Source organism: Macaca nemestrina, chromosome 20 (genome assembly GCF_043159975.1).
Source record: "Macaca nemestrina isolate mMacNem1 chromosome 20, mMacNem.hap1, whole genome shotgun sequence".
Taxonomy (NCBI): domain Eukaryota; kingdom Metazoa; phylum Chordata; class Mammalia; order Primates; family Cercopithecidae; genus Macaca; species Macaca nemestrina.
Window position 1 is genome coordinate 10576434 of NC_092144.1, and position 12402 is coordinate 10588835.

General features: G+C 52.7%; 1 protein-coding gene across 2 annotated transcripts in view; it reads left to right on the top strand.

Annotated features, from left to right (window-relative positions):
- LOC105486920 (low density lipoprotein receptor) overlaps positions 1 to 12402 on the top strand; it is a 45957-nt gene that overhangs the window by 22268 nt on the left and 11287 nt on the right. For both annotated transcript variants that reach the window (XM_071086783.1, XM_071086784.1), the window contains exons 8-15: positions 411 to 536; positions 2520 to 2691; positions 2777 to 3004; positions 5987 to 6105; positions 6750 to 6889; positions 8846 to 8987; positions 9122 to 9274; positions 11764 to 11934. In XM_071086783.1, the coding sequence (XP_070942884.1) occupies positions 411 to 536; positions 2520 to 2691; positions 2777 to 3004; positions 5987 to 6105; positions 6750 to 6889; positions 8846 to 8987; positions 9122 to 9274; positions 11764 to 11934 (1251 nt within the window). The remainder of the gene's footprint in view (positions 1 to 410; positions 537 to 2519; positions 2692 to 2776; positions 3005 to 5986; positions 6106 to 6749; positions 6890 to 8845; positions 8988 to 9121; positions 9275 to 11763; positions 11935 to 12402) is intronic.

The following is a 12402-nucleotide window of genomic DNA, read 5'->3' on the forward strand; positions in this document are numbered from 1 at the left end:
CTAAAAATACAAAATTAGCTGGGCGTGGTGGCTCACGCCTGTAATCCCAGCTACTCGGGAGGCTGAGGCAGGAGAATCACTTGAACCTGGGAGGCGGAGGTTGCGGTGAGCTGAGATTGTGACATTGCACTCCAGCCTGGGCAACAAGAGTGAAACTCCGTCAAAAAAAAAAAAAAGAGAGAAATTTCAGCTGATACAGCTTCACACTCTTGGTTGGGTTCCTGTGGTGAGTGGTGAGGTCACATCATGGCTGGGGATGACACCTGGCTGTTTCCTTGATTACATCCTTTGAGAGGCCAGGCTGTCCCCTGGCTGCCTTCGAAGATATGGGTTTTGGCCTGGGTCCCATTGCTCCGTTTCTAGCCATTGGGGAGGAGTCCCCCCACCAAGCCTCTTTCTCTGCCTCCCAGATATCGATGAGTGTCAGGATCCCAACACCTGCAGCCAGCTCTGCGTGAACCTGGAGGGGAGCTACAAGTGCCAGTGTGAGGAAGGCTTCCAGCTGGACCCCCACACCAAGGCCTGCAAAGCTGTGGGTGAGCATGGGAAGGCGGCGGGTGGGGGCGGCCTCACCCCTTGCAGGCAGAAACGGTGAGGAGTTTCATCATCTGAACTTTGCACAGACTCATATCCCCTGGCCAGGAGGCTGTTTGCTCCCAAGGGCTCTGGCAGCAGAGTCCGCTGCCCTGTTAGGACTTGGGCTTGCCAGGGGCATGACTGCATAAAACCTAGTTTCTAGGAATATCCAGTTAACAAAACCCTCAGCCCTGCTGATGGAACAGGAACCGGCTTTCCTTTCAGGGACAACCTGGGGAGTGATTTCAAGGGGTTAAAGAAAAAATTAGCCAGGTGTGGTGCCGCACACCTGTCGTCCTGGCTACTCTGGAGGCTGAGGCAGGAGGATCGCTTGAGGCCAGGAGGATTGGTTCATCCTCCCATGTCGGCCTCTGGAGTAGCCAGGACCCCAGGTGCATGCCACCATGCCCAGCTAATTTTCATATTTTTAGTAAAGACAGGGTTTCACCATGTTGGCCATGCTAGTCTCGAATTCCTGAACCCAAGTGATCCTCCTGCCTTGGCTTCCCAAAGTGCTAGGATTACAGACACCACACCTGGCTATTATTGGTTTTTTTTTTTTTTTTTTTTTTTGAGACGGAGTCTCGCTCTGCCGCCCAGGCTGGAGTGCAGTGGCCGGATCTCAGCTCACTGCAAGCTCCGCCTCCCGGGTTTATGCCATTCTCCTGCCTCAGCCTCCCCAGTAGCTGGGACTACAGGCGCCCGCCACCTCGCCCGGCTAGTTTTTTGTATTTTTTAGTAGAGACGGCATTTCACCATGTTAGCCAGGATGGTCTCGATCTCCCGACCTCGTGATCCGCCCGTCTCGGCCTCCCAAAGTGCTGGGATTACAGGCTTGAGCCACCGCGCCCGGCCTATTATTGTTTTTTAGAGACAGGGTCTTGCTCTGTCTTCCAGCCTGTAGTGCAGTGCAGCCTCCATCATAGCTCACTGCAGCCTTGACCTCCTGGGTTCACACGATCCTGCTACCTCAGCCTCTGGAGTAGCTGGGACTACTGGCATGTGCCACCATACCTGGGTAAATTTTTTTTTTTTTTTTTTGGTTTTTTTTGAGACAGAGTCTCAGTCACCCAGGCTGGAATGTGGAATGTAGTGGCACGATCTTGGCTCACTGCAATCTCCACATCCCAGGTTCAAGCAATTCTCCTGCCTCACCCTTCCAAGTATCTGGGATTACAGGTTCCCATTACCAAATGTGGCTAGTTTTTGTACGTTTAGTAGAGACGGGGTTTCTTTTTTTTTTTTTTTTTTTTTTTTGAGACGGAGTCTTTGCTCTGTCACCCAGGCTGGAGTGCAGTGGTGTGAACTCGGCTCACTACAACCTCCACCTCCTGGGTTTACGCCATTCTCCTGCCTCAGCCTCCCGAGTAGCTGGGACTACAGGCGCCCACCACCACGCCCGGCTAGTTTTTTGTACTTTTAGTAGAGACGGGGTTTCACCGTGTTAGCCAGGATGGTCTCGATCTCCTGACCTTGTGATCCGCCCATCTCGGCCTCCCAAAGTGCTGGGATTACAGGCGTGAGCCACCGCGCCCGGCCAGAGACGGGGTTTCACCACATTGGTCAGGCTGGTCTCAAACTCCTGACATAAAGTGATTCGCCCACCTCAGCCTCCCAAAGTGCTGGGATTACAGGCTTGAGCCACCGTGCCCGGCCAAAGTTTTTTTTTTTTTTTGTGGCAATAAAGTCTCATTGTGTTACCCAGGCTAGCCTTACACTCCCAGGAAAAGTGATCCTCCTCCCTCAGCCTCCCAATGTGCTGGGATTACAGGCGGGCTCCACTGTGCCTGTTCCCATCTGGAAGTTCTTTTCCATCCTGTTTTTCTGGGTGCCTCCTCTGGCTCAGCTGCACCCTGCAGGGTGACACGAGGGGACGGGGAGGCACTCTCGGTTCCATCGCCGGGTTTCCTCTGCCCCCCTGACCTTGCTCCCCGGGTCCCCAGGCTCCATCGCCTACCTCATCTTCACCAACCGGCACGAGGTCAGGAAGATGACGCTGGACCGGAGTGAGTACACCAGCCTCATCCCCAACCTGAGGAATGTGGTCGCTCTGGACACGGAGGTGGCCAGCAATAGAATCTATTGGTCCGACCTGTCCCAGAGAATGATCTACAGGTGAGCGTCGCCCCTGCCTGCAGCCTTGGCCCACAGATGAGATGAGGGCTCCCAGCCCTGACGCCCTCCTCTCCTCCTGCCTCAGCACCCAGCTTGACAGAGCCCACAGCGTCTCCTCCTACGACACCGTCATCAGCAGGGACCTCCAGGCCCCCGACGGGCTGGCTGTGGACTGGATCCACAGCAACATCTACTGGACCGACTCTGTCCTGGGCACTGTCTCCGTTGCGGATACCAAGGGTATGAAGAGGAAAACGTTATTCAGAGAGAACGGCTCTAAGCCAAGGGCCATTGTGGTGGATCCTGTTCATGGGTGCGTATCTACGACGCTGAGTGGTGCATAGGGAAGGGAGGGAGTAGGAAGGGCCTTCAGGAACTGGTTAATGGGCTGGGCATCGTGGCTCAAAGTGCCTGTAATCCCAGCACTTTGGGAGGCTGAGGAGGGTGGATCATCTGAGGTCAAGAGTTCAAGACCAGCCTGACCAACGTGGTGAAACCTCATCTCTACTAAAAATACAAAAATTAGCCGGGTGTGGTGACGTGCACCTGTAATCCCAGCTGCTCGGGAGGCTGGGGTGGGAGAATCACTTGAACCCAGGAGGCGGAGGTTGCAGTGAGCCGAGACAGCCCTGCTGCACTCCAGCCTGGGTGACAGAGCGAGACTCCGTCTCAAACAAACAAACAAAAAAAGAACTGGTTAGTGGTTAGTGGTTAGTGGTTAGTGGCTAGGCCCCAGAATGGTATCTTCCCAGCCCGTGGCTGACTCAGCAGCTCCTGGGACAAGGCACTCTGACCTGTGTCCCCTGGCAGGAAGCATCGCCCCTGCCGCCTGCCTGGCGTACTCTGTACCTGTCAGGCGACATCTGCCACCTGAGCACGTGAGAGGTGGCACCTCAGTTTCAGTGAGGCACTGACAAGCTGGGATGCACACCGTCCTCACAGCCACCATCAGGAGGTGAATGTTCGGTCTCGGGCAGAGATCACTGGAGAAGGCACACTCGGTGTCCGGCAGGGGAAAGCAGGGAAGAGAGCATCATTTAGATGGAACAGAACTTGCCTGTGGGGGAAGGTGGGCCCGCTAGGGCCAGCGTCCCTTTTTATTTTTATTTATTTATTTATTTATTTTTATTTTTTTTTTTTTTTTGAGACGGAGTCTCGCTCTGTCGCCCAGGCTGGAGTGCAGTGGCTGGATCTCAGCTCACTGCAAGCTCCGCCTCCCGGGTTTACGCCATTCTCCTGCCTCAGCCTCCCGAGTAGCTGGGACTGCAGGCGCCCGCCACCTCGCCCGGCTAGTTTTTTTGTATTTTTTAGTAGAGACGGCATTTCACCAGGTTAGCCAGGCTGGTCTCGATCTCCTGACCTCGTGATCCGCCCATCTCGGCCTCCCAAAGTGCTGGGATTACAGGCTTGAGCCACCGCACCCGGCTTATTTTTTTTGTTTGAGACAGAGTCTCGCTCTGTCACCCAGGCTGGAGTGCAGTGGTCCGACCTAGGCTCACTGCAAGCTCCGCCTCCCAAGTTCACGACATTCTCCTGCCTCAGCCTCCCGAGTAGCTGGGACTACAGGCGCCCGCCACCACTGGCTAATTTTTTGTATTTTTAGTAGAGACGGGGTTTCACTATGTTAGCCAGGATGGTCTTGATCTCCTGACCTCATGATCCGCCCGCCTCAGCCTCCCAAAGTGTTGGGATTACAGGCGGGAGCCACTGCGCCTGGCCCCGTTTTTATTTTTTATTTTTTGAGGCGGAGTCTTGCTCTGTCGCCCAGGCTAGATTGCAGTGGCAAGATCTTGGCTCATTGCAGACTCCACCTCCCAGGTTCAAGTGATTCTCCTGCCTCCCAACTAATTGGGATTAGAAGCATGCACCACCACACCCGGCTAATTTTTTGTATTTTCTTTTTCTTTTTTTTTTTTTTTTTGAGATAGAGTCTCGCTCTGTCGCCCAGGCTGGAGTGCAGTGGCTGGATCTCAGCTCACTGCAAGCTCCGCCTCCCGGGTTCACGCCATTCTCCTGCCTCAGCCTCCCGAGTAGCTGGGACTACAGGCGCCCGCCACCTCGCCCGGCTAGTTTTTTGTATTTTTTAGTAGAGATGGAGTTTCACTGTGTTAGCCAGGATGGTCTCAATCTCCTGTCCTCGTGATCCTCCCGTCTCGGCCTCCCAAAGTGCTGGGATATTTTTTGTATTTTCAGTAGCGACTGGGTTTCACCATGTTGGCTAGGCTGGTCTTGAATGCCTAGCCTCAAGTAATCCGCCCACCTCAGCCTCCCAAAGAGCGGAGATTACAGGTGTGAGCCACTGTGCCCAACCCAACCCTGGATCTCTTTTAAACAAGACAATGCTCACTGTTGCCACAGAACAATGGGTGGGGTACGTGTGGCCCAGTGTGTTTGGCCACATAACTGCCAGGCCAGCGGGAAAGAGACTCCAGACTGTCTCCACTCAGATACAAATGTTGTGTGTGTTGTGTGTGTGTGTGTTCTGGTCTCATGTTTGTTTTTATCGTTTGTTTTGAGACAGGGTGTCGCTCTGTCACTGAGGCTGGAGCGCAGTGGCGCAGTCAGAGCTCACTGCAGCCTCAAACTCTCGGGATCAATCGATTCTCCCACTTCAGCCTCCCACGTAGCTGGAACCACAGGTGCACATCACTGCGCCCAGCTGAATTATTTTATTTTTAGTAGAGATGAGGTCTCACTATGTTGTCCAGGCTGGTCTTGACCTCTTAGCCTCAAGCAATCCTCCTGCCTTGGCCTCCCAAAGTGTTAGGATTACAGGCGCGAGTCATTGTGCGTGGCTTGTGTTCTTGTGTTTCTTCCTTTCTTTTTCTTTCGAGGTAGCGTCTCAGTCTGCCACCCAGGCTGGAGTGCAGTGGTGTGATCATAGCTCACTGTAGCCTCAGCTTCCTGGGCTCAAGCAATCCTCTGATTTCAGCCTCCTGGGCCTGGCCAGCATGGTGAAACCCCATCTCTACTAAAAATACAAAAATGTAGCCAGGTGTAGTGGCGCGCGCCTGAAATCCCAGCTACGCGGGAGGCTGAGGCAGGAGAATCGCTTGAACCTGGAAGGTGGAGGTCGCAGCGAGCCGAGATCATGCCACAGAACTCCAGCTTGGGCGACAGAGACAGACTCTGTTTCAAAAAAAACCCCAAACAAACCATATTTGGAGTTTGGGGTTCCCAGCAGGGCTATTTCCCAAGCCTGAGCCTGGCTGTTTCTGCCAGAATTCGTTGCACGTGTTGGCTGGGATCCTCCCCCACCCTCCAGCCTCACAGCTATTCTCTGTCCTCCCACCAGCTTCATGTACTGGACTGACTGGGGAACTCCCGCCAAGATCAAGAAAGGGGGCCTGAACGGTGTGGACATCTACTCGCTGGTGACTGAAAACATTGAGTGGCCCAATGGCATCACGCTAGGTATGTTCGCAGGACGGCTGTCCCAGCCAGGGCCGGGCACAGGCTAAAGGACGGACGGGGGTTGCCAGGTGGCTCTGGGACAAGCCCAAGCTGCTCCCTGAAGATGTCCCTCTTTCTTTTCTTTGTTTTTTCTTTTTTTTGAGATGAGGTCTTGGTCTGTCACCCAGGCTGGAGTGCAGGGGCGCAATCGTAGCTCACTGCAGCCTCCACCTCTCAGACTCAAGTGATCCTCCTGCCTCACTCTCCTGAGTAGCTGAGACTACAGACACGTGCCACCACACAGACTAATTGTATTTTATTTTGGGGAAGAGACACAGTCTTGTTATGTTGGCCTGGCTGGTCTCAAACTCCAGGGTGCAAGGGTCCCTGCCACCTCTGTCTTCCAAACTGCTAAGATGACAGGCGTGGGCCGCCGTACCCAGCCTCCCTGAGGTTTTTCTGACCTGCAGCTCCCCTACCTGCCTGTTGGAGAGGGCGTCACAGGGGAGGGGTTCAGGCTCACACATGGTTGGAGCTGCCTCTCCAGGTACCTCTGCCGGGTCCCTGGGGGGTTCTTCCTGCCCGGATCAGCGTGGCCAGGCCCGCAGGCCCCTCTGGGACTGGCATCGGCACGTGACCTCTCCTTATCCACTTGTGTGTTCTAGATTTCCCCAGTGGCCGCCTCTACTGGGTTGACTCTAAACTTCACTCCATCTCAAGCATCGACGTCAACGGGGGCAACCGGAAGACCGTCTTGGAGGACGAAAAGAGGCTGGCCCACCCCTTCTCCTTGGCCATCTTTGAGGTGCGGCTTACGTACGAGATGCAAGAACTTAGATGGCAGATAGACACAGACTGTGTAGATCACTCAAGCCAAGACGAATGCGGAAAACTGGTCATGACTAGGAGGAGGTCTTAGACCTGAGTTATTTCTATTTTCTTTTTTTTTTTTTTTGAGACGGAGTTTCGCTCTTGTTGCCCAGGCTGGAATGCAATGGTATGATCTCGGCTCACCACAACCTCCACCTCCCAGGTTCAAGCAATTCTTCTGTCTCAGGCTCCCCAATAGTTGGGATTATAGGCATGGACCACCATGCCCGGCTAATTTTGTATTTTTAGTAGAGACAGGGTTTCTCCATGTTGGCCAGGCTGGTCTCGAACTCCCGACCTCAGGTGATCCACCTGCCTCTGCCTCCCAAAGTGCTGGCTGGGATTACAGGCGTGAGCCACCGCGCCTGGTGCTTTGTATTCTTTTTACTGAGAGCAGTGAAAGGCAGTGATCCTCAGTCACATGTGATCTTGGCTCTCAAGGCACATTTGGTGACTTCTAGAGATTTTTTGGTTGTCACAAGTTGATGGGGAAGACTGTTGGCATGTAGTGGGTAGAGGCCAGTGACGTTGCTGAACGCCCAGAACAGAGAAGTAGCAGGCCTTAGATACAGCCACGATGGGGAAACCTGCTCTAAGGAAATGGCATTATTTTATAACCCCACGTTCCTGGCAGCATGATTACCCAGAGCCAAAAGTGGAGTCCCCCCAGGTCTGTTCGTCCATTTGCATTTTAGTAAAGGAATAGCTGAGGCCGGGTAATTTATAAAGAAAAGAGGTTTAAACTGGGCACGGCAACCTACGCCTATAATCCCAGAACTTTGGGAGGCTGAGGCAGGAGGATCACTTGAGTCCCGGAGTGTGAGACCAGCCTGGCCAACATGACGAAACCCTGTCTCTACAAAAAATACAAAAAGTAGCCAGGTGTGGTGGCAGGCACCTGTAATCCCGGGTTCTCCAGAGACCGAGCCATGAGAATTGCTTGATCCCAGGAGTTGGAAGCTGCAGTGAGCCAAGATCATGCCACTGCACTTCAGCCTGGGCGACAGAGTGGGACTCTGTCTCCAAAAAAAAAAAAAAAGAAAAGAAAAGAAAAAAAGTTCTGGAAATGGGTGGTGATGGTGATACTTGCACAACAGTGTGAATCTGCTTAAGGCCATTGAACTGTGCACTTACAAATAGCTGAGATGGTACATTTTATGTTATGTATATTTTTACCACAATTAAAAACTAGTTGTGGGCCAGGCATGGTGGCTCATGCCTATAATCCCACCTCTTTGGGAGGTTGAGGGAGGCGGATCATGAGGTCAGGAGTTCGAGACCAGCCAGGACAACATGGTGAAACCCCATCTCTACTAAAAATACAAAAAATAGCCAGGTGTGGTGGCACATGCCTGTAGTCCCAGCTACTCGGGAGGCTGAGGCAGGAGAGCCGCTTGAACCTGGGAGGCTAAGATTGCAGTGAGCCTAAATTGTGCCACTGCACTCTAGCCTGGGTGACAGAGCAAGACTTAGTCTCAAAAAAAAAAAAAAAAAAAAAAAGGCTAGCTGTGGGTGAGGCATGGTGGCTCATGCTTGTAATCCCAGCACTTTGGGAGACCGAGGCAGGTGGATAGCCTGAGGTCAGGAGTTTGAATCCAGCCTGGCCAACATGGTGAAATCCCGTCTCTACTAAAAATACAAAAAATTAGCCAGGTGTGGTGGCATGTGCTTGTAATCCCAGCTACTCGGGAGGCTGAAGCAGGAGAATCGTTTGAACCCGGGAGGTGGAGGTTGCAGTGAGCCGAGACTGGGCCACTGTACTCCAGCCTAGGCAACAAGAGTAAAATTCTGTCTCAAAAAACAAACAAGCAAACAAGTTGTGGAGAGAGGGTGGCCTGTATCTCATCCCAGTGTTTAATGGGATTTGTCATCTTCCTTGCTGCCTGTTTAGGACAAAGTATTTTGGACAGATATCATCAACGAAGCCATTTTCAGTGCCAACCGCCTCACAGGTTCTGATATCAATTTGTTGGCCGAAAACCTACTGTCCCCAGAGGATATGGTCCTCTTCCACAACCTCACCCAGCCAAGAGGTAAGGGTGGGTCAGCCCCACCCCCCCCCTTGAAACCTCCTTGTGGAAACTCTGGAATGTTCTGGAAGTTTCTGGAATCTTCTAGTCTATCTGATGATCTGGTTCCTGCCCTGACTCCACTTCTTCTGCCCCAGGAGTGAACTGGTGTGAGAGGACCACGCTGAGCAATGGCGGCTGCCAGTATCTGTGCCTACCTGCCCCACAGATCAACCCCCAGTCGCCCAAGTTTACCTGCACCTGCCCGGACGGCATGCTGCTGGCCAAGGACATGAGGAGCTGCCTCACAGGTGCGGCACACGCCTTGTTTCTGTGTCCTGTGTCCTCCAACTGCCCCTCCTGAGACTCTCTGCTTATCTGTCAAATGGGTACCTCTAAGTCATTGTGAGGACTCGTGAGTCGGGAAAACCATACTTTTCTTTCCTTGGATGGACACATCAGCACTGGGCTGGACATATACCCAGTTCCCCTTTGATACCTGGTTTCCTCTTTCCCGGACCCGTGAAGAGGTGATATGATTTCTGACAAGGGCCCTGAGGAGGAAATGGTCCCCTTTGTTGACTTTTATTTCTCTTTTTTGAGATTTACTCTGTCACCCAGGCTGGAGTGCAGTGGTGCCATCTTGGCTCACTGCTGCCTCTCCTATTGGGTTCAAGCAATTCTCATGCCTCAGCATCCCAAGTAGCTGGGATTACAGGCATGCACCGCCACGCCTGGCTAATTTTTGTATTTTTAGTACAGACAGGGTTTCTCCACGGTGGTCAGGCTGGTGTCGAACTCCTGACCTCAGGTGATCCACTCACCTCTGCCTCTTGAAGTGCTAGGATTACAGGCATGAACCACCGTGCCAGGCCCCCTTTGTGGACTTTTCTCATCCTCTGAGAAAGTCTCAATTGAGGCCAACACCTCCCTCAAGCAAATTGAATCTCCCTTTTGTTTTTTTTTTTGAGACGGAGTCTAGCTCTGTCGCCCGGGCTGGAGTGTAGTGGCCGGATCTCAGCTCACTGCAATCTCCGCCTCCCAGGTTCACGCCATTCTCCTGCCTCAGCCTCCCGAGTAGCTGGGACTACAGGCGCCCGCCACCTCGCCCGGCTAGTTTTTTGTATTTTTTAGTAGAGATGGGGTTTCACCGTGTTAGCCAGGATGGTCTCGATCTCCTGACCTCGTGATCCGCCCGTCTCGGCCTCCCAAAGTGCTGGGATTACAGGCTTGAGCCACCGTGCCTGGCCCTTGAATCTCCCTTTTGAATAACAACAAATAACAATATGACCCAGACATGGCGGCTCACACCTGTGGTTCCAGCTACTCGGGAGGCTGAGGTGTGAGAATTGCTTGAGCCCAGGTGGTGGAGGCTACACAGAGCTATAATCACACCACTTCACTCCAGCCTGGGGGACAAAGTGAAACCCTATCTGTAAAAAAAAAAAGAAAAAAGAAAAAGAAACAATATGATCACAAAGTAGATATTCATGGTGTTTATTTTCAATACTCTTTTTTCTGTTTTTTTTTTTGAGATGGAGTCTTGCTCTGTCACCCAGGCTGGAGTGCAGTGGCACGATCTTGGCTCATGGCAACCTCTGCCTCCGGGGTTCAAGCGATTCTCCTGCCTCAGCCTCCCCAGTAGCTGGTACTACAGGCACGTCCCACGATGCCCGGCTAATTTTTTGTAGTTTTTAGTAGAGATGAGGTTTCACTATGCTAGCCAGGATGGTCTTGATCTCCTGACCTTGTGATCTGCCCACCTCGGGTTCCCATATTGCTGGGATTAGGGGCGTGAGCACTTTTTTTGAGGCGGAGTTTCTCTCTTGTTACCGAGGCTGGAGTGCAATGGCGTGATCTCAGCTCACTGCAACCTCTGCCTCCTGGGTTCAAGCGATTCTCCTTCCTCAGCCTCCCGAGTAGCTGGGATTACAGGCATGTGCCACCATGCCTGGCTAATTTTCTATTTTTAGTAGAGATGGGGTTTCTCCATGTTGGCCAAGATGGTCTTGAACTCCTGACCTCAGGTGATCCACCTGCCTCGGCCTCCCAAAGTGCTGGAATTACAGGTGTGAGCCACCGCGCCTGGCCTCATTTTGGACTTTTTATTTTAATTTAATTAAATTAATTAATTTATTTATTTGAGACAGAGTCTCACTCTGTCGCCCAGTCTGGAGTGCAGTGGCCGGATCTCAGCTCACTGAAAGCTCTGCCTCCCAGGTTTACGCCATTCTCCTGCCTCAGCCTCCCGAGTAGCTGGGACTACAGGCTCCCGCCACCTCCCCTGGCTAGTTTTTTTGTATTTTTTAGTAGAGACCAGGTTTCACCGTGTGAGCCAGGATGGTCTCGATCTCCTGACCTCGTGATCCGCCCGTCTCGGCCTCCTAAAGTGCTGGGATTATAGGCTTGAGCCACCGCGCCCGGCCTTTATTTTTTTATTTTTTGGTTTCTTTTTTTTTTGATACAGGGTCTCACTCTGACGTCCAGGCTGGAGTGCAGTGATGGGATCATAGCTCGCTGCGGCCTCTACCTTCTGGGCTCAAGCGATCCTTCCACCTCAACCTCCTGAGTAGCTGGGAGTACAGGCGTGCACCACCACACCTGGCTAATTTTTTGTTGTTGTTGTATGTAGAGATGAGATTTTGCCATGTTGACCAGGCTGGTCTTAAACTCCTGGACTCAAGAGATCCTCCTGCCTTGGCCTCCCAAGGTCATTTTAGACTTCTCCTCATTAGGCGCACACTTATTAGAGGGGCTTGCAGGCATGTGGCACTCAGAAGACGTTTATTTATTCTTTCAGAGGCTGAGGCTGCAGTGGCCACCCAGGAGACCTCCACCGTCAGGCTAATGGTCAGCTCCAAAGCCGTAGCGACACAGCACACAACCACCCGGCCTGTTCCCAACACCTCCCAGCTGCCTGGGGCCACCCCTGGGCTCACCACGGCGGAGACAGTGACGATGTCTCACCAAGGTAAAGGCTGGGCCTTCCCTGGGCCCCCCTTCCCCAGGAGGTGGGCCCCTTCAGTGGCCACGAACATTTTGGTCACGAGATGGAGTCAAGGTGGCGTCCTCACTCCCTTGCTGACCTTCTCTCACTTGGGCCATGTGTCTCTGGGCCCTCAGTTTCCCTATCTGTAAAGTGGGCCTAATACCAGTTCTTGCCCTCTTTGCAAGGATTAAATGGGCCAAATCATATGAGGGGCCGGGTCCTTCAGGCTCCTGGTTCCCAAAGTCAGCCACACACAGTCTGGGTCCTGAAATTTTATCAAGGCACATTCGCTGCCTCACCTTCATGCATCCGCCCAGAAAGGCCAGGACTCAGGCAAGGAGAGGGAGGGATTCCTCAGTACGCAGCTTTTCGCAGAGGCTCCAAAAGGCTAAGGAATCCAGTACATTTTAACACAATTTTACAATTTTTTTTTTTTTTTTTGAGATGGAG